The following is a 27,770-nucleotide window of genomic DNA, read 5'->3' as shown; positions in this document are numbered from 1 at the left end:
TGAATCGGACTTCTTGGAAAGCGAGTCCGACTCGCACTTGACCGTTTTTTAAATTCTAGTTTTTGTTTAACTTTCCATTTTAAATGCAATCATTTTTCAAGCCTAACACATCGTAAAGCTAATGTATAACTATAGTCAGTGTTGTTCGGGAGTGACAGTGAGCGCCAACCGCGCTCTCCCTCTTACGACGTCTACCTTGAGCAGGCCGCTGCTGTTTTCCAAGATGGCGTATACGTCGGTTGCCGTTTGCACGGGCTTACCATTAATATTGGTCACTATATCGCCTGGTTGAAGACCGCCACTGAAAATGAATCACTACATAGTATAAAACAAAGTCGCTACCCGCTGTCTGTCTGTCTGTATGTATGCTTAGATCTTTAAAATTACACAACGTTTTTTTTTAATAGATAGAGGTGATTCAGGAGGAAGTTTTATGTATAATTTGTTAACCCGTGCGAAGCCGGGGCGGGTCGCTAGTTATTTATAAATATCAATTTGTCCATGAGTATATTATTATATAGGATTTTCAAGGAATGGTTTAAAACTTTTAGTCTACGGGGGTAATTGGTACTTACTTGTAAGCAGGCGATCCAATGATGACTTTCCACACCAGGATACCATGGTCTATGTCTGTGGGCATCTGTGAAACATTGTTCAAAATATATACAGTGTACAGTATTGGATATATATATATATATATATATCCAATACGGGCGAATATTTAAACGGTGGTTAGCATAGGACCTAAAAAGTATATTGAGATAGATTTTACTTAGAAATGCATTGAAAATTTCAACCATACAAAATAATTCGGCCCGCAATGTAATACACCACACAAGTTACGGGATACGAGCTTTTTAAAGTAACTGTCAACGCTTGTTGGCAGTTACTATAAAAAGCTCGTATCTAGTAATGTCATGTCATCTTCTGTTTCTTAATGTTTGCAGTACATTGCTGCTCGGTACATGTGGAAAAAATTAATCACGGGGTCATAATTAAGTGTAACTTAAAAAAACATTTTAATTAATGATAAGACGGGTAAATTCTATATCTGGTTTAATTTATTGCCCGTATTAGACTTACACACTGTATACTTCTTTCTGTTATTTTTAATATGTGTTTTTAGGGTTCCGTACCCAAAGGGTAAAAACGGGACCCTATTACTAAGACTCCGCTGTCCGTCCGTCCGTCCGTCTGTCACCAGGCTGTATCTCACGAACCGTGATAGCTAGACAGTTGAAATTTTCACAGATGATGTATTTCTGTTGCCGCTATAACAACAAATACTAAAAACAGAATAAAATAAAGATTTAAGTGGGGCTCCCATACAACAAACGTGATTTTTGACCGAAGTTAAGCAACGTCGGGCGGGGTCAGTAGTTGGATGGGTGACCGTTTTTTTGCTTGTTTTGCTCTATTTTTTGTTGATGGTACGGAACCCTCCGTGCGCGAGTCCGACTCGCACTTGGCCGGTTTTTTTACAATAAAGAGTTTACTACTACTACTACTATTAAAGTGTTGAAAGAGAAGTCCAGGCAACATTTTTTTGACAAATTCACTAGGTACCCAATCATCCTACTTTAGTACTAAACTCATGGACAAATTTACAGGAACTCAAAAAAAAGGTTTGATTACTGGATTACAGCACCTAAAGTAACTTATAAATTAGTAATTAAACTTTTTTTTGCGTTCCTCTAAATTTGTCCATGAAATTATGCCATATTGGTCGTAGACATTGGAAAAAATGAACTGTGATTCTAGTATTTGGGCCATTTTATTTAAATTTGTCCCTTACACTTTTTTTTTTAACTTATGTATTTCTATTTCTACTCAGAATCACGAGCTCTTTCTAGGCTAATAGGAGAAAAAAAAGTCGCAAGGTTTTTATTTCCATTCCGTTACCATTTTTCATGGACTTTGTATGGCGGTCACGGAATGGAAATATCGAAAAATTTACCTATGGAAATTTTGAGACACTTTTTCTCCTATCAGGATCGAAAGAGCTCATGATTCTGAGTAGAAATAACATTTAAAAAAACCGGCCAAGTGCGAGTCGGACTCGCGCACGGAGGGTTCCGCACCATCAACAAAAATTAGAGCAAAACAAGCAAAAAACGGTCACCCATCCAAGTACTGACCCCGCCCGACGTTGCTTAACTTCGGTCAAAAATCACGTTTGTTGTATGGGAGCCCCACTTAAATCTTTATTTTATTCTGTTTTAGTATTTGTTGTTATAGCGGCAACAGAAATACATCATCTGTGAAAATTTCAACTGTCTAGCTATCACGGTTCGTGAGATACAGCCTGGTGACAAACTGACGGACGGACGGACGGACGGACGGACGGCGGAGTCTTAGTAATAGGGTCCCGTTTTTACCCTTTGGGTACGGAACCCTAAAAACGGCCGTTTTAACTTTGGACGCATAGATAAACGATTATTTAGCAGTGGCGCTAGTGTGCACGTTGATGGGCTCTTTAGCAAAGGTGACATGACATACCTCTGGATTCCTCATCCTAAGTTCCATGAGTATGTTGGGTGTTAAAGACAGCATCGTGATACCGAGGTACCGCCGGGACACTTGCGGGGACTTTGTTGTCCCTGAAAAAGGGGAAAATGGAACCTTAACCTGTCGAATCCCACGATATGACGTCACCATAAGCGTTCTGGCTCATATATGAGCCGTGGGAGCTGACAGATTAACGTAAGTTAAGTAACGGCAATCGCTTTCGTAAAAACTAGTGCCTATGCCAATCCCTGGGATTAGTTGCCAAGCGGACCCCAGGCTCCCATGAGCCGTGGCAAAAATGCCGGGACAACGCGAGGAAGACGATGATGGAACCTTAACGTAAGTTTCACAATAGGGGATATTACTGCAATGTTCTGCCGCCAGAGTGCAGCACTAGCACATATTGTAAACCATAGAGTATCTATACATAGGTTTAAGATCATTTATTCTCATAAGAATTTTACAATTCACTTGACGAGATAAATACAGAACAGTATACTAAATTTCGTTTAGAGCGCACACATACATAAATACTTAATTTAACTTAGTACTTTTTGAGAAGTTTTCACTATGACATTGATGGATCAAGGCGGTTCATTTACATAGAGCTATCGCAAAACGCGAAATAGTATTTTATGCAACCGTTGTTTAAAAGAGGTCAAAAAAGGCGAGTGGCGTGAGTAACAATTTGAGGCGAAGCCGAAAATTGTTAATAAAGACGCCACGAGTATTTTTTGACTCAGTTAAACAACGTTGCATACAATACTTTTTGCGTACATACAAAAATTTGTAAATTTAACAAATATTTTTTATTCAACAAAAATAATACTTTAAACAAGTGGAATCATATAGGACATATATGTAGTTAAACAAACCAAAAGTATACAGCTAAGATACGCGACCCGGCCACCGCGCCCCGCGCCCCACGGCCGGTTGGTCAGCGACACCTTCTTGTAACTCATGAGGCCCTGGTACTTGCTCTTAGTTAAATTACAATTTTGGACAGTTTTTTTCTCGATTTTGGCCACAGTAGCCTATGGAGACTAACAAGCAACGCTAATCGGTGTTCGTAGTCTATGGATCTTGCTATATTACGGGTGTCACATGCGCGTTTCTGACTTCTGAAGCAATTTAATTGTTTCTACTATAGAACCTAATGAATATTTTGTAAATTGGCAGCAATGCACTTAGTACTCATCTGTCAGAGATGACAATTAAAATTAGGTTGGCAACAATGTATTTCATACAATATTTTTAAGTGGTGATTACACGAAGTATTGTAAAAGTACCAAAAAGATACTGCGTGTATGCACAAATACGTTTTTGGGGAATAGACTAAAGACGTCTTGACAGCTATAACATAGGGGTTTAAAGGTGTGTGTACGACCTTTTAAATGACAAATAAAGGTACGGGAGTAGAAAAAACAACATTTCGTTATTCTGCTTGTCTATCGCTCGAATATGCAAGAGTGATAGAGAGGCAGATAACGAAATTTCGATTTTTGTGTTTCGCTCAGTATGTGCTAGTTGCGTTCTCTACGCAGGCCGCGTAGCTAACATGCCAATCGCTAACGATCCGTGGCGATCGAAACGCAACTGTCACTGTCGCACTAAATCAATTTTAAACTAGCAGATACGTCTGCGAGCGATATTCCAAATTTTATATTAAAGGAAAAAATGGAAAAAGTTACGCTTCCGGCAGGACTTGAACCCTTGATGTCGCTATACACCACTCCAAAGGCGTGTACGCATAAGGGAAGGAATGGAAAGATTTGCGAGGTCCTGGTAGGCTTCCGTAGCTCAACTGGTTAAGAGCAACACACGGATTGTGGAGGATACGGGTTCAAGTCCTGCCGGAAGCGTAACTTTTTCCATTTTTTCCTTTAATATAAAATTTGGAATATCGCTCGCAGGCGTATCTGCTAGTTAAAAATTGATTTAGTATGGGTTAGCACATTGTTACTGGTGAATTCTCAATACAACTTGAGACTCCAGTGCCGTTTAAAGATGTAGTTGTCTTACGGTAGATGTCGCTATACGCCACCCCAAAGGCGTGTATGCATAAGGGAAGGAATAGAAAGATTTGCGAGGTCCTGGTAGGCTTCCGTAGCTCAATTGGTTAAGAGCAACACACGGATTGTGGAGGATGCGGGTTCAAGTCCTGCCGGAAGCGTAACTGTCGCACTAATATGAAAGAGTGATAGACTAGAGACACAAAGCGTTTCGTTGCCGAAGCGATAGCGATTGTAACTTTGGCTAGGCCGGCAGAGCTTTACGTAATTTGATATTACGTATATTAGTAATATCTGGTAATATCCAATGAAGAGAAATTTTATATGAATTTGATTTGAAATAGATTGTGCTATAAATTAAGGCGGTAATGTTTGTAACTTTTGTATGATAGCTGATTTGGTCATGTAAAAATAGTGGTATTTAAATAAAACTTACGTTTCTGCAGGAACTCTTTTACATAATCAATGGGTATGGCGAACGAGATGCCCGAAGTGACTTTCATACTGTTGATCCCGATCGCCTCTCCGTCTAGGTTTACTAGAGGACCTCCGCTATTGCCAAACGTTATAGGCGCGTCGGTTTGTATGTACACCATGTCTTTGCCTGAAACAATTAAATGTAATGAGAGCAATGATATTATATAACCATAGATAGGTTATACTCATACTTGAGGAGCACAAAAAATACTTCCATATTTATTTCTGTGCCTACAAAGAAATCTGTTATTTTTGATTAATTTTCTCATTCCATCAATCTTTCTCACACTCGTTGTTAAACATAAGGTCGTCTCTTTCTCTTTCGGTGTGCGGGAGCTCGTTAGCACGTGCACATTTCTCGCTTGTCCAGCCACGACTAAAGGCAACTTGTCCAATTTGTCACAAGTTAAGCGCTTCAATTTTGGAACGCCTATAACCTATCTTAAGTTATAAATCATTGAATGAGAGAAATCAAATAGGTAAAAAAATATGGGGTCTCTATTGTTTCCCATAAAGTTTCAAGCCATAATGTATTGTTTGTCCGCATTTTTGTTAGTCATAATTAGGTTTTTCTCAGAAACCCGTAACAGTTCAGAATTGCCATAAAACAAACCTAACCTAACCTATCTATAGAATAACCTTAGGAAATTCCTGAAAAGTTAACGGTTTCAGAATTATGACTAATGATAATCTGACAATCGTTATATTATGACTTTCAATTATTATGTCAAACAATGGAATCCGAAAAATATGTTATGTAATCACTATTCCTCTAACTTAAATGTAATTTTAATACTTAATAAAATGGTACTTTGAATTGGACACCGTTGAAAGTGTGGATATGTCACCGTTCTTCGATAAAAATGCTACTGATAAGTCTTTGAAATGTCCGACGCTGATTGACCAAAGGATCCACAATTATAACTCTTTAAACCTAGAACAGAACTACAAAGACCGGGCGAAGTGGAAAAGACTGAGCAGGAAAGCGGACCCTGGCGCTAGGCCGGGAAAACGCTAGGCTGAATAAGAACCTAGAACAGAATCATTTTCTTTTTGAAGTGAAAACTTCTTTAGCGGCGCTGGGCACTTTTTGAGGTGGGGAAAAAATTATAAACTCGAGACAGCGTAAGGCGATCACGTGACCGTAAGGGGCGTAAGGCGATCACGTGACCGTAAGCCCCGTAAGGTGGCCACTCATAATTTAAATGGCATTTAAATCAATAAAGAAAAACTCAATGTTATTTGACATTTATGTTGCGGACTCCTTTTCAAGACTCTTTACCTATGTTCAAATAATTTGACGTTGTCATGGCAGTATGTAAATAAACATGTCAATGAAAAAGTGTGATCTTATTTGAGAATGATAATAATATATAATAAATAAATAGAATACCTCCGTATGTATCGTGTTACCGGCCGTCGGTAACATAGTGAGGTGAGTTTTCACTTCTATCGGCACTCCCGGAGTGCAACCGTTGTTGCTTGTTACCTAGAACTCGGTACAAGTATCATAATACCAACCTCGTAGGCCAAGCTCCGCGCTCCCTCTCTGGGTAGAGCTGACAACACCAGCAGTCACTGTGTTGCTGAGAGCCAAAGGACTGCCCATTGCCACTACCTGAAACCACAAAAAACTTTAATAGTTGAGCACAAATTATATAATAGTGTTAGAGGCTTAAGTATAAAAGTTATATATAAATAAAGACTGGGAATACATTGAAAAGTGGAAAAATTACTGTCTTGGGTGAGACTTGAAATCACGGCCTCTGGATCGATACTCCGGCGCTCTGCCATCTGAGCCACCAAGATCTCATCCATAGCTAGCAAATCTTTCCACCATATGGGTCAAGGGGACCTAAGTGACATCTACCGTAAGAGCGTTACACTTCTTCAACGGCTACCGAGGTTCCAAGTCATATTGGAAATTCACCAGTTTTTTGCTGGATATGGATGAGGTCTTGGTGGCTCAGATGGCAGAGCGCTGGAGTATCGATCCAGAGGCCGTGAGATCAAGTCTCACCCAAGACAGTAATTTTTCCACTTTTAAATTTATTCTAAGCTTAATAGCATCGTTCGCAGACGTTTCTGCTTGTTAAAATTTAAAATAGTCTGAGAAATTTCATATAACGCCGCGAAAATCGTTGTTGTCTCAACACAACAACGATTTCAACAGATAACATAGGCCACATTTCAACCCTTTTGATAACCATGCCTATTCCATAGAATGGGCCTTTAAAAACCTGTGTGGATTTTAATAGTATTATATAAGAATATGTAGTAGTCAGATAACAATTTTTAAAACATCTCATACATAATGATAGAGTCTGTGCAGAATACAGAGTCACGGAATATATGAGAACATTCTTAGACTCTTTATCTTTCCGCACAGACTACAACTTTTTACGCAATAACAATATTACATCTAAAGTATCTCTACATAGAGCACGCAGTACAAACCCACTCGCCAGGCTTGAGGTCCGAGGAGGTCCCCAGCTTCATTATGGGCAGCCCCCGCACCGGGATCCGGAGTGTGGCCAGGTCCGACTTCAGGTCTACGTCCTCAACTACACCTATGTGGACGGAGCCATCCTGAAAGAGGATACATACCAGTATTCATGGGATTTCAGTAACTTTTAGAAAATAAGAAATATAATAGGAACAATTTTACTAAGTATCAAATTGTCAGGTGACAAGCAAAACTCACTAATGACCACCACAAGTTCATAGCCATAAGTGAACCATATTAGTACTAAAAGAAGGTTGATTTTTATTTAAATATTTTTACTTGTTTAAATATTTTTTGGTAATTAGTGAGTTTTGCTTATCACCTGATGAAATATAGATTTGGTATGTGACAAAATGTGAAAATGATATATAGAAAAAGACTACCTAGATACCACATCATGAAGTGTTAAGATGAGTGCCAAGTCGCCTTAACCTTTAAAAGTTACCTACACCACTTAAATTACATTCTGAATAATTTTATACTGGACCCAACAGAAATATTATGCAGTGACGCTCCCATACTAAATTAGTATGGTAGCATCTATGTGTAATGATTGCAGGCTGTCTTGTAATTGTAGTGAGCTGGTGAGCATTATGAAAAACCTATCAAAAATACATAAAATACTTACATAAAGTTAAGTATGGTATTTGTGAGTTATATTTTTGGTAAGTTCAATTAGTCAATTGAAGCAACTAACAATCTGCTTTCCTACAGTTTGAATAATGCCTATCTAAAGTTGCTCAATTTAGAATGTTTCATACTAGTTGCATCATCAAATCAACGTAAAACAACACTTACCGACAACTTTACTCGCACACTCGCATTCGGCTTATTCACCACCACATGAGCGTTCGTTAATATCAGTCCATCCTCCTTCACTATAAACCCAGAACCATTTGACAACGTTATAGGCTCCCCAGAGAACAAGTCCATACGCCGACTGTCTTTTATCTCTATATAGACCACGGACGGCGCCGAAACAGCCACCACATCAGAAATAAAGTTAAACTTGTCTCTTCTCCCTTGCAAACCGTTACTTGAGACCGTAGCGGCCGAAATTCGCTCCTTTAAAGACACATAACCTACAACGCCCGCTGCTACCGCCAAAACACCACTGAAATACCTATTTCTACTATCATCTTGCTTATTGTATTGTGAGAATTGCATTACGCGACATAAGCATCGATAACTAGCGTTGGTTAGTGGTTTTATTGAAAAATATTTGGAAAACAATCTCCGTGAAATCATTGTTGTGCAGTGAGTTGTCAAACTTGACGTTTGGCGTTTGGTTGCAACTGACGTTTCTAGTGCTTGCGTGAACAAAAAATGGTTATTTATAATACGGCAACGGTTATGAAACGGTTAAATCTAAAGAAACGTGTCGTTATCCTCTTGTCTATAAATATAGAGTCTGTGCGGAAATAGAAGAGTGGATAGATTAAACTAGAGCCTGTTCGGAAAGAGAAGAGTCGTCGAAATAGATAAAACGTTTGTAGGCACGGTAGTGTCTTTCCACTACAAGTTTAAATATTTATGTTTTTACTGTTTGCAATTTATTTTAGATATGAATAGGATAGGTTTGACGCTCATAACACTATGTTATCAGATTTATCGGGTGTTAAGAAATTAATTTAAATAAGTTCTAGGTTAACGCGGTGAATAAATAAGAAATTATGGATAAAATTATTTACTCGTATTAAAATTTCTTCTATTTACATTTTTAATCACTTATTGCTACTAAAACGATTGTATTCTAAAGATATGTTTTAGGAACTATTCTAACTTTTTATATTTATATTTAGGTATACATATTAGGTGTACGTTACAGTTTAGAAATATTTATCAAAATATCCAAACACTACGGCAACTATAACTGATCTATGGATTCATTTTATATGGGTATAAAAATGTATTTATATTTTTTTACAGATTCTTATTCTTAATTCAATCAGATCATATTACATACACGTTAATAACTTTTCTAAAGATCTTAACCAAATTTTAACAAACAAACATGTAGGTAGGTATTTATAACAGGTAAGTTATAAATAAAAAACTAAAAAAACAAGAACAATACTTATTAAATTATTGTCAAGCAATGAAAATGAAGCGGATATTGGTCCGAAAATGTATTTACCTCGATGTAACAACTTTGGACAACTATAATAAATTAAATCTCGTTTGATTAAAAGAGCGTGTGATACTTAAAAGCTATCACTACCCCATGATAACTAAACATGTAATTCATTTTACTCATTGACACACTAAAACACTATAATAGAAGATTGTTTGGAATATATAGAGCTGCTTAGACCCCATTTCATAAAGCTATACATTTTTCATGTCTAAACCTGCAAGGAGCACAGTTGTCCAAGATGTGCATAAAATAATATTTTATTTTTACATCGTCGTTTATATTCTCTTAGCAGTCAGTATTATACAAAGGCTTTTATGTACATACCTTGACAAATATATTACCCTTGCCTCTACTGCAAATATCTCTACACTCTTCACCTGACAGCCACTACGGCAGATATAAAACTAACTCCAATTCATCCAATCCCGACACCCGCAGTTCCCACTAGTCCCATTCATCTTCCCGTTCCCATTCATCTGGTGTTCGGGCGTGTACGTGTAGAAGATCTCACAGAAAGCCGCGTCGTCTCGAGGCAGCTCGTAGTCGAGCTGCTTTGCTGCAAGCCAGGCGGCGCCCATTGCGCTTGAGACGCGGAGTCTGACGAGCTCTAGCTCGGGTTTTACCTGAAAAATTAGGTTAAATGATGATTCGATTTAATGTTTTTTAAGCAACGAAACACATAAAACGAAATACCTCGACAATAAATAATTTGCGGGCAATATCAAAATATCAGATTCAAAAAACACATTTATTTTTGGAGCGTACGTACCCTGATGACCTGGCCATAAGCCGTTATTAAAACCCCCGTTTTAATCACGGCTCGTATTATTACCGCGCGCTGGTATTAATAGTATTATCCTTCACAATTTTTATATATTACAAGGAAACCTTACTAATTCCCATAAGGTCATGATTTTGTAAGAAACATTTTTTCTAACTTCCTTATTGTATTGTTATAATATAACAGAGAAAATTCTTATATCAGTCAGTGATAATAAAACAAATTGGGACTTAAAAACACATACCCTCCTAATATTAAGCTCTTTCAGCGCACCAGGCTTCAACAACTCCCAGCTGTTCCACACAGAGCCAACGCATACGACTCGCACATGCCTCGCATTCGTCTTGGGGGCAAGTGCGGCCACGTGCGCTGCGAGCGCGCTGCCGGCTTCAGCAAACAGGTGCCGGGAGAGAGCGTCGCCGCGGAGGGCGAGATGGGACAGTTTTAAAGTTAGACCTGAAAAATCAGAGGTATTTACGATTTAGCAGAAAATTGTGGCTATAAGAAGCGCGATAAAAAAACAAGGGGAACTTTGCTTTTATGTCATCCGTCCGTCTCACTCTTCCTTGTAACGTCACTTCTTAAAATGCTCAGAGCATCCTGCTATTACATGTTACTGGCGAAACAAAAGAAGTTCTTGTAGAATATACGTACTTTTCTGAGAGAAAATTATCGGAGCCATAATATATGTATTTATTAACTACCTTATCTATTTAATATAATTCACTAGATATTTAATAAAAAGGCGATGCAACAAAGCAAAAATGTATGTTCATAGACCAAAAAAATTTTCAAAAGAAATTATCAGAAATGAAACATGAAAATCGACACAACCTCAGGTAAACTCACCAGCGAACTTGGACTTGTCAAAATCCTTATAAGCATGCGGCAGTAGGTCCACTCTGTTCTCTGTCCCAAAGTGTTCCTTGATGACCTCCCAGACAGCGTGTATGGGATGCGGTGAGGGACGCAATCCGTCATCTTCGTCAAAGATGGTCTTTACAGCACGATGAGCTATCCAGTAAGCTAAGAAACGCGAAAATAAATTAGAATAGTTGCTTAGTTTTATTTAATCTTTAAATAATTAAATAAGTTGCTTAGTAAAGTTACAATAAGGTCAATACGGGTAAGTTTCGCTCCGGGACAAGTATAACTGGCTTTCATACCGGCTACTTGTTACTTGCCTGGCAAATGTATGAACTAAACACCGATCAATGTGTAAACAGGCCCCCTATTGACCTTATTAGAAAGGATGTACATAACTAGAAAGTAAGATTCTGCTTATTTGGCAACCTGGTATTTGTGTATAGAGTCAATTGAACTCTGCATGATATTTGCAATGATAAAGTGTGTCAATGGCATCATTAATGCCAAATTTCTATGAAAATATGACGTTTTTTATGATACTTCCTTATTTTGTTCTGTTCAAATCGTAAAGTTAGCTTAGACGAACTCTACTCGTATTAATTTAAGGTTTCGGCTAAACTTTCAACCTAAATTACCAAAGAATTACCTATTGAGTAGGTATAGTAGAAATAAAAAATTCAAAAAATATTTCAGCTAAAGTAGATGACGCTATTTATTCTACGTCATATATTAACCGCATAATGTACGATATTTTACAACGCCATCTAAATTATCTCTCAAATTAGAAACATGAATTTAGCTTAATCTTTCCACATAATAAATAATATTATACATAAAAGATTCATCACTAAAGGCCATTAATTGTACCTTTTTTGATGTGGAATAAAGTTTAGATAAATAAATTAACCTCCTCCTTCATCTCCTAAGAGAAAACCCCAGCCGCCGCAACCATACTGTTGTTTTCCATTGTACAACAACGCGTTTGATCCCGTGCCTGCAATAGAAAAAATACATTTATATTATGTAGGTACTTTATAATATTAGTCATCGTCAATGCATGTAAAAATTTTATTTTATTTAGAAGACCAACAGCTTTAACAAACTATATAGACTTATAACTAGGATACAATCATGAAGCCAATAACAGGTCTGACGGATTTGCTTAGGTACTAGGTTACAGTAGGTATTACAAAATTGTGTGTGCGTCGACACTGTGTGTGTGTGTGTGTGTGTGTGTGTGTGTGTGTGGGTGTGTGTGTGTGTGTGTGTGTGTGTGTGTGTGTGTATGTGTGTGTGTGTGTATGCGTGCGTGTGTGTGAGTTCACTCCTTCACTTGATTGTTAATATTGTTATTAATTTTTATCGCAATCGCAGCTTTAAACGATTTTTAGGGTTCCGTAGCCAAATGGCAAAAAACGGAACCCTTATAGATTCGTCATGTCTGTCTGTCTGTCCGTCTGTCCGTCTGTCCGTCCGTATGTCACAGCCACTTTTCTCCGAAACTATAAGAACTATACTGTTGAAACTTGGTAAGTAGATGTATTCTGTGAACCGCATTAAGATTTTCACACAAAAATAGAAAAAAAACAATAAATTTTTGGGGTTCCCCATACTTCGAACTGAAACTCAAAAATTTTTTTTTCATCAAACCCATACGTGTGGGGTATCTATGGATAGGTATTCAAAAATGATATTGAGGTTTCTAATATCATTTTTTTCTAAACTGAATAGTTTGCGCGAGAGACACTTCCAAAGTGGTAAAATGTGTGTCCCCCCCCCCTGTAACTTCTAAAATAAGAGAATGATAAAACTAAAAAAAATATATGATGTACATTACCATGTAAACTTCCACCGAAAATTGGTTTGAACGAGATCTAGTAAGTAGTTTTTTTTTATACGTCATAAATCGCCTAAATACGGAACCCTTCATGGGCGAGTCCGACTCGCACTTGGCCGCTTTTATTTATTATTGTGCACAAATGGATCGATATCGCAAAACTGATTGTTGTACGTTTTTGAAATTCTATATAATACTGAATTATCTACGTAACAATAAATATGCCAAACGGTCTTGCACAAACATATCGATAAACATTTTACCTATAGGTACGTAATTTGTTGTCGGGTCAAAACCAGAAACTGAAATGAAAAGTTGCATTTTCAACACTAAAAATTATAATCCGTATTAATAGTAGTTATAGTTTTATTTCATGAGTAACTATCGCGGTAATCGAAGACAATACTAAAAAGTAAAAATAAAAAAGCAGGTGTGTCAGTTAACGCCTCTACCAACTAACTTTAAATTTGTCAGTCAGTAAGGAGTTAAGGACCAGGAAAATTATACTCATCCCTTTCTTTTGGGTGCTAGTACTAGTGTAAGACAAAGATAGTATGATTCTATGTTTGAAATGAGACAGTCCTTTGACAAACTATGTTATTACTCGTACCTACTTTCTATGCGCGAAAACAAAGCATAAATTCACTGATTACGAGATAGCTTTGAAGTCCGTAATGAAAAACCGTCAGATAACAGCTGCAATAAGTGCTAATAATATAGATGGGGTTGTTGACCTATAAACAAGTAGAACGTTGTTTTTACAAGGTTTTTTTACTGAATAAAAAAATGATTTATCATATCAAAACTTGCCAAGATAATTGTAATTTTGATTTGTCAAAATAAAGATTCACGAAGGCAATGGGAGACTTTTAATAGGTATCTTGGTGGTTAGAGTTTAAAATAAAACTTTAAAATGCAGTCATTTTAGTAAAGCATAATTTTTTTTACTAAAGCTTACAGAGAAAATATACCTATGATTGGTGAAAAAAAATATTATGAGATAGGGTAAATGTGTACCTAAATATACATTTAAACATTTTTTTTTAATAAATACCTACTTACATTAGTTTTATATCCTGTAGTGAAAATACCAGTACCTACCACAATCCAGCTTTCATAAATTTACAGTTGTAAATAATAAACTTCTAAAATACTCGTAGTTACTAATGATGTAATGATTTAAAATGTGCTGAAACTGCAACTTTCCTCTAACATCGAAATTCGTTCCCTCTCACACCTATGAAGTGTAAAAGAGACAGCCTCATACACGTCATAACATCCCGCTTATCAGTTGAACCTGCCTCTTGTTACATGATACTTGGCCTACATTGTTGTGTCAGAGGTTATCCAGAGACCTTCGGTTGCCCTAATTTCAGGCTGTTGACCAATATCCTGAATTACGGCGTACTAGAAGAGAAAAGGCGTAACTCCATAAATAAGAACGTTCAAAATTTCATTGAATATTTGAACAAAAAGGCAAATTAAAGTCGTATTGGAATTTAAAAGGTCAACCATATATATTTATTTATTACCTGTATGAGTACCGACCTAAAAAAATATCGGGTTGCACACAGGGAGTGCCGGCAGAAGTGAAAACTCAATCACTATTGCAAAATGTCTGCAGCACTATGTATAATTGAGGTTAACGCCATCTAGCGTTATTTCGTCGCATTACTTGAATCCGCTAAGCACATCACTGTTAGTACTCGATTTATATTAATACCAGTTAGAGTGAAGCTCACTAGATGGCATTTAAATCAATAAAGAAAAGCTCAATGAGATTGAAGTAAGTTTTTCGATCAGGTCACGTGTCCGTCTTACGTCTCACGGTCACGTGACACCTGTTACGAGTTTAACATTTTTTCCCCATTACAAAAAGTGCACAGCGCCGCTAAAGAAGTTTTCACTTCAAAAATTACAAAATAAATCGTTAATTAAACTTCAAACTTCACTTCAAACTTCAAACATTTTATTGCCACAAAAAAAACTTACTAGCTAATACATATGTACTTAATAATTAATCGAGATGGCTAATTAATGTTCTTTATTTCTTTATTTTTGTAATGAGGTCCACACCATGTTATCAGAAGCAAAGTCTGTGTTTTGTTTTTATTTACATAAACAGATAACACAACAAAATAGGCCAATATGGCAAAAATTCACAATTAAGCAACATACTAGAAACCATCATGCATTTTCAAAACAAGGCGGCGAAGTAAACAGTTCTATTTCAATACTGTTTGCTCGCCAAGCCATACATTTGTCGTTGGAGAAATAGGGTTGGTATTCACTGTATTCAGGGTGAATTGACGTCATTATGGTTAAGCTTTAACTTTAGCTCTAGTGTAGGTGAAAACAATCGTAAGTAGGCAGGAAATACGGCGAAACTTATTTGTAATAAGTACGTTTTGATTTGACCGTAAAAGTATTGTAGGTAGTGTTACAGCCAAGTTTTTTGGTTGGTACAGGTAAGAATTATGCGGGTTTTGTTAGGTGCTATTGATTATTATCATACTGTGGATTCGTAAAATTAAAAGGTTTGTACTTTATATATTTCTATAATGTCGTTTTATTCTACTTCTTCGCGCTGAAACTACTGAACTGTTATCATCTTAAAATTTTAAGCCTTCTTTACTTTTTGAAATTATTCCCGTTAGAAGGAGAGAGCGGAAACGACACGAAATTCACATACTTAAATTTCGTGTATAAATACAAATAAAATATTAATATTACTCACCAGCTATAAGCACCATGCCTCCATTAGGAGCGCCAGTGAACAGCGAGCCAGCTGTGTCTGAAGCCACATGGACTCTTCTAGCACATGTTGGGTCTTTCTGTCTCACTCGCTCTGCTAGTTCCTTGTTGCTGCTTTCCTGTTCGCACCCTGAGAGGGTAAGGCCCTGGGGACAAATGTGTCAACATTCAAAATAAGGTCAGGCCTATGCATAGGCCTGACTAACTGGATCCATCATACGATGCAGTTATCTAGAAAATTTTAATAAAATTTTGTATGTAGTTAGGTATATAGGTAGCAACGAGATAAAGCAAGTTCCTGTTTTTGATATCGCTTAACAGAAAGGAAAGAGATGGATGCTTTATTCTACCATTATCGTGTTGATGGATGACTTATCATGTTTTTTTTTCGTAATTATTTACAAACTTTACACTGCTTTCGTGTAATATAATAGTATAATACTAATATTAGGCAAAGTTAAGTCTAAAGTCTATTTATTGAACATTATCTTTTATAGTAAAATTGTATCTACGTATGTTTGTGTAGGTACGTAATTACAACTGTGAAATGTGACAAGTACTGCATAATGATTATAAAGGTTGTCTGGAAGAGATCGCTTTTTAGCGATAAGACTGCCTGTTGTTGACCCTCTTCTTTTCTGTATTCTTTGTATTGCTTTCTGTAATGACGTGTGCAATGAAGAGTATTTGTATTGTATTGTATTATAATAATATTTAAATAAAAAACTAGGTGTGTATTTGCATGGATACAAAAAACAGATGGTATAGCATATCAGAAATTAGAAAATTAATGACCTTGATCCTACGTTACCTAATGTAGATAGAACAATAGTTGTTTTATTATTGCCAATTGTCTTATTACAACATAATTTACAATTATAAATACGTACTTCTATTTACAGTTCTCTTCTACGCATATATTATGTACGAGTATATCCGTAAACAGCTCAGTCAATTGCTATCTATTGGGGTCATTGGGGATAGCCATTGACACCACTAGAGGACACGGGACACTGAAGGTCGGTTTCATTAAAGTTTAAAATCGTCTGACGTCATTTATTGGGTATATGGTGGCTAATTTAGATCATTGAAGACAAGTGGGTTGACAATCTCTGTTTTTGAATAATTTTACGGTTTAGACTCACTTGTTTTAATGTTAGTATGTCTCGCAGTTTAAATTCGAATCTCTGTTTTACTTTGTTAACAGTCTATTATATGTAATTGGATCGTGAGAGCTCCCTTGTATTGCTTAGTGTGCGAATAAGTAACATAATCATAATGTGTAACAAAATCGTTTGCGTTACGTTGATTTAGAGTTTTAACAACAGTAAGTAAGTAAAGTAAGTAAATACACTTTATTGCACCACAAAGAAAAATACAACAACAGATTTACAGTGTAAATAAAGATAGCAACAGGCGGTCTTATCGCTGTAAGCGATCTTTTCCAGACAACCTTGCAACAGTATTGCAAATCATTATATAATACGGGAATTTTAACCTAATGTTGGTCATTTTTCTGTTATTTGATAATACAAAAAAAAAGTTTGTTCACAAATCTAGCTTACAACTAATTACATAAGTACCTATATTCTTTTGCCAAACCACAGAGTAGTTTGTTGGCAGACGAAGGCTCCTGTAAGTTTATGTACTTAAGCTAGTTAGTTTATATGTAACTTAAACTTATCTACAACCCTTTACCACATGCGCAGCCCTATATGGCAGTTACCTATATTATAATGTTCAACTCTATTGATAGCTATTAAAGTTTATACTAATCGATATATGTAGTATTACGGTATCGCTTTCAGTACAAATCAACGAAGGCCAGATAACCTTACAGCTATTGATTTGACCCCTATGTTTGGTTTGGGAGAAACCGTCGATTTCGTGTTCTTCTAAATCATGTAAAACTTTAAAAAACGTGATTATTTGAACTAGTATGAATGTAATTATACTTTCAAATTGGCTAGGGTACCAAAATCTATTACATATTAACCAGATGTCACTAAAGATCTGATTAATAACCATTAGATCAGTTTTCAGTAATATCTATACTATCATATAAAGATAACATGCACGAAACTAAATTTCGATCGAAAAACAAAATCTAATTTAAGACATTGAAAAGGCCATTAACTTTAATTAGCACAGAGTGCAAATGTTTGAGTTATTTAGTGTTAGAGGTTTCATATCTGTAGGATAGTACCCTACTTACTGTAATCCTGGCCGACGGCATATGACATATCAAAATGTGATTGACGTGCTTGTTATCTTTCTATTCTTGTTCTTGTTTTTACTCTTGTGCTGAATATACTCTGCTTACATATTTTATAATAATATGTGTTTAAATTAACCCATACATCAGGTTAATATAGCTTTGTCTGAAGCTGCTAAAGAGGCGGTATACGTCCGTGCGATTCTTGCTGAGTTGACAGGTCGTAGTAATACTGTTACTTTGTATAGTGATAACCAGTCTGCTGCTAAGCTGGCTACTAATCGAGTTTTCCACAAACGATCTAAACATGTGGACGTTAGATATCACTATATTCGTGAGACTATTGAGAATAACGTCATAGAGTTGTCTTATATGCCTACTGAGCAGATGACTGCTGATATACTTACGAAGGCATTGCCATATTGTAAACACGAGTCTTTTGTTCAGGACTTGATGGAAGTCGTCCAAAATTAAGAGGGCGTGTTAGAGGTTTCATATCTGTAGGATAGTAACCTACTTACTGTAATCCTGGCCGACGGCATATGACATATCAAAATGTGATTGACGTGCTTGTTATCTTTCTATTGTTGTTCTTGTTTTTACTCTTGTGCTGAATATACTCTGCTTACATATTTTATAATAATATGTGTTTAAATTAACCCATACATCATTGAGTTCATAGCCTCTTCCCCAATAAACATATACAATTGGTTATTCATACCACGCTCTAAGAAAAAAATTAAACGCGTCGCGTGACTTATCACGTATACAGTTTTACATATACGTAATTTATTAAAACAACGCGCTTTCTCAGCTACCAGAGATTAAGAATAATTAATAAGAATAAGAATAATTTATTGACTATAGAAAAACAATCTTACAAACACATGCACACAGGTGGATCCTAAACTAGGCTATGCCGGTGACTTGGGCTCCTAGAATGTAGTTGACATTAGGAAATATTACGCCGACCTATTTTATTTACATCACTGAGACTTAGTTTATACAGAAAAGTTAAAGTTAAACCTGATTTTAACCTAAGTCGTATTATAACTTAGTTTAACTTACCAAGGAATCTAAAGGTTTGTCCAGCGGGAACCCAGCATCTTCCTTAGCAGCGTGTATCATGTCTATGATCCTTTTGGCACATTCTTCTACACCAAGTTGCCAATGATTCGTACCGGGGCCTTTAGATGTGCCAACTACTTTGCCTGTTTCGTCGCAGATGACCAGGTTCGAATGTGTTGCGCCTCTGAGAAATTGACCAATTATAAATTGTTAATTGTGGTTTTTCGAATTTCAGTAGACAATTTACTTATAAGGGATTTATTATGCTATCATAACAATATAGTGTTTATTTATATGAGCCTAGAGTGTCCCACTGCTGGGCAAAGGCCTCCCTCCTCCCTTTCCACGTATCCCGGTCTTGACCCGTCTCCCACCAGTTCCTGTCAAAGGCATCAAGGTCATCTCGCCATCGCCGTCGAGGTTTGCCGCGGCCCCGGGTTATATAGTGTTTAAGAATTATAATTGAAAGGGACTTCCCTGTTTTGCCAATTATCGCAAGATAAACAATGAATGTATTCGAATAAAATCCAGTTTGAAATTGCAACTGATAATGTTATAATTGAATCGGCTATCATCGTTATCGCTAATGTAATGAAGGGTATTGGTATTAGAGTGCTGAACTAGCATAATATTATGTAAATAATATTTACGTTTCTATTTTTACGAAAGGCTGTCAGACTGATAAGAATTGCAATTTCACTCCAACAAACACGTGCATCAATCAGTACTATCAGTAGGCACTACGCATATTGATTAAGAGATAAGACTACTTTCGATATGATACGAAGAGATCCTGAACTTGGCCTTTTGAAGACGGTTTTATTCGTATGTAGGTATGTTAAATTGACCGAAATAAGTTCAAGCGAAGTTCATAGTCAATTAGTCGTACTTCATAGATACGTGTAGTTTTTCCATACACTAGCATTTTTGGGCATTTAATAGGAGAAAAAAAGGGTCCCAAAATTTCCATACATTTTTCGATCTTTCCATTGCGCGACCGCCATACAAACTCTATGAAAAATGGTGTCGTAAAAACCTTAGGACACTTTTTTTCTCCTATAAGGATAGAAAGAGCTCGTGATTCTGAGTAGAAATAACATAAAAAATCCCAAATTTGAAAAAAAAAAAGTGTAGGGGGCAACAAAAAAACGCCCTTTTATGCAATTTTCGTACTTAAAAATAACTTAAATTATAATTTATTTAGGCCACACTGAAGACCACGTTCATCTGCGTTAATTTTAACAAACGAAAAAAAGGAAAGTGCTTGTAAAGTAGTTATTGGAAATTGTTTCAAATCTTGCTTGCATTGTGAGTTAAAAGAGCTAGTACAACGCATGTTAAACAATGACAAGATATTAAAACGACAAACAGTGCTTCTATTGTATATTATATAACCCAGCAGTTAATCACAGCTTTCGATACGCAATTAGTTACCCATATTTGACTTGGAGCGAAAACAGGTTTACGTACTAAAGCGGTTTATATTAACCAGACCTAGAAAATATCACCAGCACTTGTGGTTGCCTATAACTAGGGTTTGCACGACGGATCCAAAATGTATGGGAAGATCCGCGGATCCGGATCCAGATCCGGATAATTTCATACATTTAGGATCCGGATTGCAAACTCTACCTATAACGGACTAAAGCTAATCAGAGGCTAATCATGATTTAGTTTTGTACCAATCCATCATAGTAGTATGTAGTAGTAAAAACTTTATTGGACAAAAATAAACATAAAACAGGAAAAAACAGATCACTTTGTACAAGGGCGACCTTACCCATACATTATGATGTTTAAATTGTAATTATGTAATACTTTTAGAGTGTGTTCGGAAAGAGAAGAGTCGTGGAATGTATTGTATCCCATACATTCCACGACTCTTCTCTTTCCGCACAGACTCTATTTGTATGTTTTACTGATAATGATAACGATTTTACTACATTAAATTTAATTGTATTTTTGTTTAACTTTGTTTTAATTATTTTAGAACTTGGCTGTTACACTTCGCGTCCTAAGTAATCCCCAAGTTATCATATCAATTGTTTCTGCCAAGTTAGCCACCGTTTTATCGTAAAATTATTCAGTTAAAGCGTCGTAACAGAGTTATCAATCGTAGACAGGTATGTTAAAGGAACTGCAACACTAAGCCTTTAAAATAATAAAAATTCAAGGCAATACTTTCGATGACTACTTAAATTGTTAACATTCCATTCATTTCAACTACGTTTTACATTAGATCTTAAAAGCTTATTTTTAAAGTGCATTTTGCACTGTTCTGAAATTTCAGGCTTGACTACCATGCCGCCTGTATTCTTGACTGTGATTGGTTGATTTATGCATATTTTATATTATTATTGGATTCTCGTTTTGCTGGTTTGTTATGATTATGAAAACAATGTTATGTTAAGGTCGTCAGGTTTTCCCGGAATGATAATATGTAGATAAGTATCTACATACTATTATTAATAAGTAATTTAATTGTTTAAAACACTATTTTTAAGCGACAATTATATAAACATTATAGCTGGTCAAGCAAATATTGTCAGTAAAAAAGGCGCGAAATTCAAATTTTCTATGGGACGATATCCCTTCGCGCCTACATTTTTCAAATTTGCCGCATTTTTCTACTGTCAAGATCTGGTTGACCAAGTATATCTCTCTTAATTCCTTTTAGTCAGTTTTTTTTGCAAGCATTTTTTTTAAAGCGATTAAGAATTCTGTTCGAAAAATATACCAAGCACCAATGTACTTATACTTTGTATTAAATAGAATAACATTGGATGTATGTAATAAAATTACCTTTTCTTAATCTAAATTGGTAAATAAGCCGTAAATATTTATAAACTAATAATCACTGTCATTCACATTTAGACGACATTCGTTATAGAAAATATCAATCTATAATTTAACCATATTATACCATAATTTAATGTTTGCTAAGTACGACATTAAACGTTTCGAAACACTAGGCATTCCAAGGAGAACCTTTCTACTTTCAACAATACTGCTAATAAATATCGTCTAAAACAACGTTAAATAGATCGTCGCTTACCCTTCGACACCGCCGAAGTACATTTTGTTAACCATGCTTATTTCAAAGTACACTATAACAAAAGTTCCGGTGTGAAATCAAAATAAACACGATTGGTCGATAATTCCGAATAAAGACACACTCTCGCCACGAATACGGCGACTTGACTGATCGAATGATCTGTCAGTCAGAGCGCTGTCAGCGTACGTCACGGCTGCTAGTGGTGCCCGTTTTTTAAATGATCGTTATTTCGTTTAGTGAAGTAACGGTATCGTTAAAACCAGAGATAACGATACCTTTATAGATAACGATACCGTTTTATAAATTGAATGTTTTAGTTGTTGAATCTGTGGCTAGGCTATTTCTGTTGGGTTTAGGGCGCCATCTAGTTATGTGTATTAGGAACTTGGTTATTTGCTCAAGTTCATTCCGTAAATGAAAGATGGCGTTATAATAATGCATTCTTTTACAGACGCGTTTTTCTTGAGCAAAAATGGATATAAAACTTATATTATTTTCATGATAAAGGATCTTATACTTATCATGCAGGTGTAATGAAAAACAAAGACATCATATTGTTCCCGAGGGAGTTATGAATTGTGAAAAAAAGCTAACACACCCGATATAGTTATTTTCGATACAAGTGCGAAAAAGAGGAAATTCGAAACGAGTGCAACGCATTATTTCAGTGTCGAACCGCAATATTTGTAAGATTTCACGGTGATGGTTTGTAGCGGAAAAACGCTGCCGCTTCTACCTTGATACTTAGCCACATACCATGACCACATATTCTTGAACACTAAATTACAAACTTTGGGTCTGTAATGCGACACCGATTCTTACCCTTCGTGGAACAAGGATCTTGTAGCATATATATACTTGGTCAACCAGATCTTGACAGTAGAAATAGGCGGCAAATTTGAAAAATGTAGGCGAAGGGATATCGTCCCATAGAAAATTTGAATTTCGCGCCTTTTTTTACTGACAAGATTTGGTTGACCTACGTTTGGGTGAGGCTAAAATGTCCACGGATAAAAAAAACCTTTACAGTACATATGGGGCTACTTTTCCGCACTAGTGCGTAAAATAGCACTTTTTGTGCGTTTGTCGAAACTTTAAAGTGCCATATGTATTGTAAAACGTTGTTCGATACACGTGCGAATAGGAAATTCGCAACTCGTGTCGATTTAAAACACTCCCTTCGGTCGTGTTTTAATTTATCGCCACTCGTTTCGAATTTCCTCTTTTTCGCACTTGTATCGAAAATAACTATTTTTTTTATTACTTACGTATCTATGTCACTAATTCATACGAACCAAGTAGCTATAAATAACTTTAATTTCAAAATACTGACGTTTACGACGACTAAAATAAGACATTTATACTTGGTCAACCAGATCTTGACAGTAGAAAAAGGCGGCAAATTTGAAAAATGTAGGCGCGAAGGGATATCGTAGCATAGAAAATTTGAATTTCGCGCCTTTTTTACTGTCAAGATTTGGTTGACCAGCTATATGTATTAATTTATTAGAAGTTTAAAATATTTTTACACCACTAAGTATAAAATATTTAAAGGTAGGTAAATAAAAAATGCACAAACATCTCATATATTGTATTTACATAATGTTACAAATACAATCACGTACAGGTACACTCTAACCGAGGAGACATTACACCGAATTACGAGGAACATCGAGATCTTTGACTAGTTTACGGGGAGCGGCATCCATTTTGAATTATCAACCCACAGACAATCCAACCTCTAGACATAGCATAGTCGCGCTACCCCCTCTGTCACACATACGGTAGCGTTACTCCATCTTCGAGTCGATCCCGTGCCGTGATTGGTCCGTGTCTTTGAACGGACCAATCACGGCACGGGATTCGCTGACCTCGTCCCCCCGCACCCCCGTATTTTTGGCAGCACCGGTTTCATGAAAAAATTGGCCTAAGCTCAGTCTAGAGGTTGGATTGTCAGTGTATCGACCAGATTCTATTATTGGCTATGTGCATAGAGAAATACAATAAGTAAAGTAAGAGTAAGTAGCAGTGGTAATTCCATACATCACTTTTTTTTACCAAAACGCGAGTTTTTACCGTAAATATTTTAATTGAAATTATGTTTTAGAATCACATTGCAGCGGCAGAATGAGGACGTGTCACCATAAACGACAAACTTATTTAAAAAATATGACACTCCCCATTTTATAGCACTCTTTGACACTTTACAAGCCGGCGCGGAGCTACCTAGCGCCTATAAACTTCACTGCAATACATTGGGGCATTTGAATGATCAATTGAGCCACCAATTAGGTAGATACCTAAAATCGCATGCAATTTGTTGCATGGTCTACAGAAACTTTAAGACGGCCACCAGCCGAACGATTTAGTCATGTGGTTTTCTTTTTTTTATTAGTATTTCTTTGTGTATCCGGTACAGGCCGCGTATCCAACATGCAAATCGCTTACGCTTCGTAGCGATCGCAATGCAACTGTCACTGTCGCACTCTCGCACTAATATGGAAGAGTGATAGAGAGACACAAAGCGATTCGATAGCGAAGCGCAAGTGATCGTCACCTTGGCTAGGTCGCCAGGTACTTTCAATATGGATGCCACTTGTCTTTCATTAAAATCTAACACGCCAATTAGTCCCTCCAACAAACACACAATACATATTTACATTAAGTATATATTTTAATAGCTATAACAGTCTTTAGTACAATACACATAAGAGTCCATCACCTTCAATAATATTCATTTTTGTAAATTAAGGCCATTTTAGAAGAATTAGATAAGCTCTTTAGCATCTCTCTCTTTCTTTTTGTCCCTGTCAATTCAGAGCCTAAATCCAACTCAACTTTGTCTCCTCTATTCTACTCTGCAAGATCTCTCGAGTTTTCTATAAAACATCTGTGTATCTTGTGTTAAGCTACTAAAATTGATATCTATGGCTTCTTCGAAATGGTTTTTTTCTGTCTTCTTGGGACAATTTTCTGGAGCTTCAAATCAGAAATAGAGTGAGTTTATAAGGTCTCGGAATTCTTTTTTTGGTTCATTATGATACTTGGGCGTGTACAGGTTTTTATCTAAAATAACCACTAACACAACTTAAACTTTATGTTTTCAGCATTCACCTTTGGGAATGGGCACTTGTAAATTTTTTGCTGATTCCAAGTATTTCTACAGCCAAGTTCATAGTTCATTCGGACTCCAAGTTTTTCACACGGCTCAGTTTTATTGACACCTCCAGCATTTCTGCGATTTGGAGTTCTAAGTTTATTCTTTATACATATGATTTTCGGTGGTTTTGATTCGGTATTTTAGTAATTCATAACTTTTATTACTTTTTTTTGTAATAGAATCTTGAAATCAAAGAATGTTCGCAGCTTAAGTCAATTAATTATTGCTTTTTTTGCCATTTCAGGCTAGGTTCTTGAAGGTACCTAGCTTTTAGTAGGCCGTTCGATTGGAATGATGATGGAAGCTAGCGGAGGAAGGTGACGGCTCGCTGTCCCTGCTAAACACACGCGACGGTAGCCTGGAATTGGGGGTTTTGCCGTCGCGGGGTTTGACGTCACCTGAAAATAAACAAATTGCAGTCAGTAAAGCAGGAACAATGTCCAGACTTTGTTCTGGCCCTTGGAGCAAAATAATTTTTGAATAGCGATCGTGAATCGGGTAGATGAAGCTAATGAAGACCTCAAACAAGGTTTAGTTGATAGAGGATGATTTGGTTAAGATCACAGATAAAGATAACCATTAAATGGGGGCAGATCCTTGTGGAAAGCAGTGATCATCTCTTTGTAGACTATATGAAACTGTCCGACAATATGTAATTTTAGTTCTGAGAGGGCTCTCTGCAAGTTTGGTGGTAGATGGATTTATTTTAACGAAGTATCTCCTTGGAGGTAGGTACTGACTGACAAAGGCCCACAAGCGGCAATTTCTAATGTAAATATGTTCTGCTAAGTATTTAGTACTCGTAAATTGTTGATGTATTTTTTTTGCTTGTAGTTAAATTTAATGTTGACTTGTAAAAGTACCCTTGTAGCCTATTTGCTGAATAAATGTTGAAGTTTGAACATAGATGGTAGGATCCTAATAGATGTGATATACGCGTGCGTCCGTCAGGGCGAAACATACTTAGGCAATGCGACACTATTATTGGTCGAATTTATTTGTTGCCCACCATAATCCATACTAATTGTTGGTGGGGAATAAAATTCGCTGCTACTCCTACTGAAAGATACATAGGACTATAACGTTCGGTCATTTCCCCCACCCCTTATGCCTGCCGGGCAAGCACATGATAGGCGAGACAGTATCTCGCGGCGAGATAGACTACCCTTCCCTCTTTCATTAACATAGAAAAATACGGGTTTACTATCTCGCCGCGAGATACTGTCGCGCCAATCATGTGCTAGGGCTGCTGATACAGTTAAAATACTAGATTCATGAGTTTGTTCAGTACCTGTCATTGCTCGCGCTATTAGAGGTATCCTGCTCTTCTAGCGAAGTCTCGTGAGGTTTGGGCTCCGTGCGTCGCGCGGAGCCGTCAGACTGCCGCCGCGGGCCCGCGCGTCCGCAGAAGCACTTGCAGATTATACGCTTGAACGCGAACCTGAAAATACAAGAAAAATGTATTAAGTGTGCATAAAAATTACACAAAGTAATACAGTTCACAAATTTAAGATCCAGCGCATTTAATTAATAGCTGTTTTGACACGCAACTAAACGACAAAGGGAATAAGAAGTCAATGGAACAAATTTTAGAAGTAACTGATGCTAAAATGTTCCTCTCTATAATATTATCTTTACCTATTTGCAATTTCATTCATTCACTATTATTTCCATATCAATCTTTCTAAATGATTAATAGGACTAATCGTTAAGTGGACCTTTTTATTTAAAGTTGTATACTATACTTATTTTGGATTTGTGAATTTGTATGTTATTTATACTGAGAATTTTATTTAAATGACCTAAGTAGTTGTTGCAGACATGTGGGATTTAAGGATGACTCACGCTAGACCGGGCCTGGGCCAAGCCGGAGCTTTGTTTTCTATGGAAAGCACCACGTGATCACCATCAGCCGTCATAGAAAATGACATGTCGGACGCCTGGGCTCGGGCACGTCCCGGTCTAGCGTGAGTCATCCTTTATTCTAGTGAACAATGTAATTAAACAAATCTTACCTAAAGTCCTTAGAAAACAGTGCATAAATAAGCGGATTAATAGCCGAGTTGCAGTAACCCAGCCAGAACAGCACGGAGAAGATGATGGAAGGCACGCAGTCCCCACAGAAGGCCCTCACGACGTACACGCTGAAGAACGGGAGCCAGCAGAAGACGAAACCTCCGACTATGATGCCGAGGGTCTTGGCTGCTTTGGTCTCCATTTTGAAGCGTTTTACCTGAAAATAGAGGGATAATAAATAATAATAATTTGAGCCTATATATATATACGTCCCACTGCTGGGCACAGGCCTCCTCTCATGCGGAGAGGGCTTGGGCTATAGCTTCCACGCTAGCCCAATGCGGATTGGGGACTTCACTGTATGTGTCCACTCGGCC

General features: G+C 36.8%; 2 protein-coding genes across 2 annotated transcripts in view; both read right to left on the bottom strand.

The window, feature by feature from the left end:
- Positions 1 to 126: 126 nt before the first annotated feature.
- On the bottom strand, positions 127 to 22,367 carry LOC134657552 (serine protease HTRA2, mitochondrial-like). The gene is made up of 14 exons (XM_063513128.1): positions 22,218 to 22,367; positions 19,163 to 19,346; positions 15,863 to 16,025; positions 12,196 to 12,282; positions 11,271 to 11,447; positions 10,666 to 10,877; positions 10,071 to 10,263; positions 8,302 to 8,600; positions 7,455 to 7,586; positions 6,519 to 6,615; positions 4,957 to 5,124; positions 2,500 to 2,600; positions 576 to 640; positions 127 to 301 (listed from the first exon to the last, which is right to left on the bottom strand). Exons 1-14 carry the CDS (start codon positions 22,250 to 22,252, stop codon positions 136 to 138), a joined length of 2,079 nt encoding a protein of 692 aa, XP_063369198.1. The 5' UTR covers positions 22,253 to 22,367; the 3' UTR covers positions 127 to 135.
- Positions 22,368 to 25,650: 3,283 nt separating this feature from the next.
- LOC134657458 (octopamine receptor Oamb) overlaps positions 25,651 to 27,770 on the bottom strand; it is a 65,950-nt gene continuing 63,830 nt past the window's right edge. Inside the window, exons 8-10 of the mRNA XM_063513019.1 lie at positions 27,393 to 27,610; positions 26,669 to 26,818; positions 25,651 to 25,775 (exon numbers count right to left, since the gene is read on the bottom strand). Coding sequence (XP_063369089.1) covers positions 25,772 to 25,775; positions 26,669 to 26,818; positions 27,393 to 27,610 — 372 coding nt within the window. The 3' untranslated portion in view covers positions 25,651 to 25,771. The remainder of the gene's footprint in view (positions 25,776 to 26,668; positions 26,819 to 27,392; positions 27,611 to 27,770) is intronic.

Source organism: Cydia amplana, chromosome 20 (assembly GCF_948474715.1).
Source record: "Cydia amplana chromosome 20, ilCydAmpl1.1, whole genome shotgun sequence".
NCBI classification, from domain to species: domain Eukaryota; kingdom Metazoa; phylum Arthropoda; class Insecta; order Lepidoptera; family Tortricidae; genus Cydia; species Cydia amplana.
Note: the sequence above shows the minus strand (reverse complement) of the source record. Positions and strands in the feature narration are given on the sequence as shown.

Bases quoted from the DNA above. Each gene is read 5' to 3' on its own strand.
- LOC134657552 (XM_063513128.1), bottom strand. From the start codon at position 22,252: ATGGTTAACAAAATGTACTTCGGCGGTGTCGAAGG. The intron at 16,026-19,162 runs GTAAGTTAAACT...ATTTGTCCCCAG, and splicing joins ACAAACCTTTAGATTCCTTG to GGCCTTACCCTCTCAGGGTG. The intron at 641-2,499 runs GTATGTCATGTC...AATGTTTCACAG, and splicing joins TTAGGATGAGGAATCCAGAG to ATGCCCACAGACATAGACCA.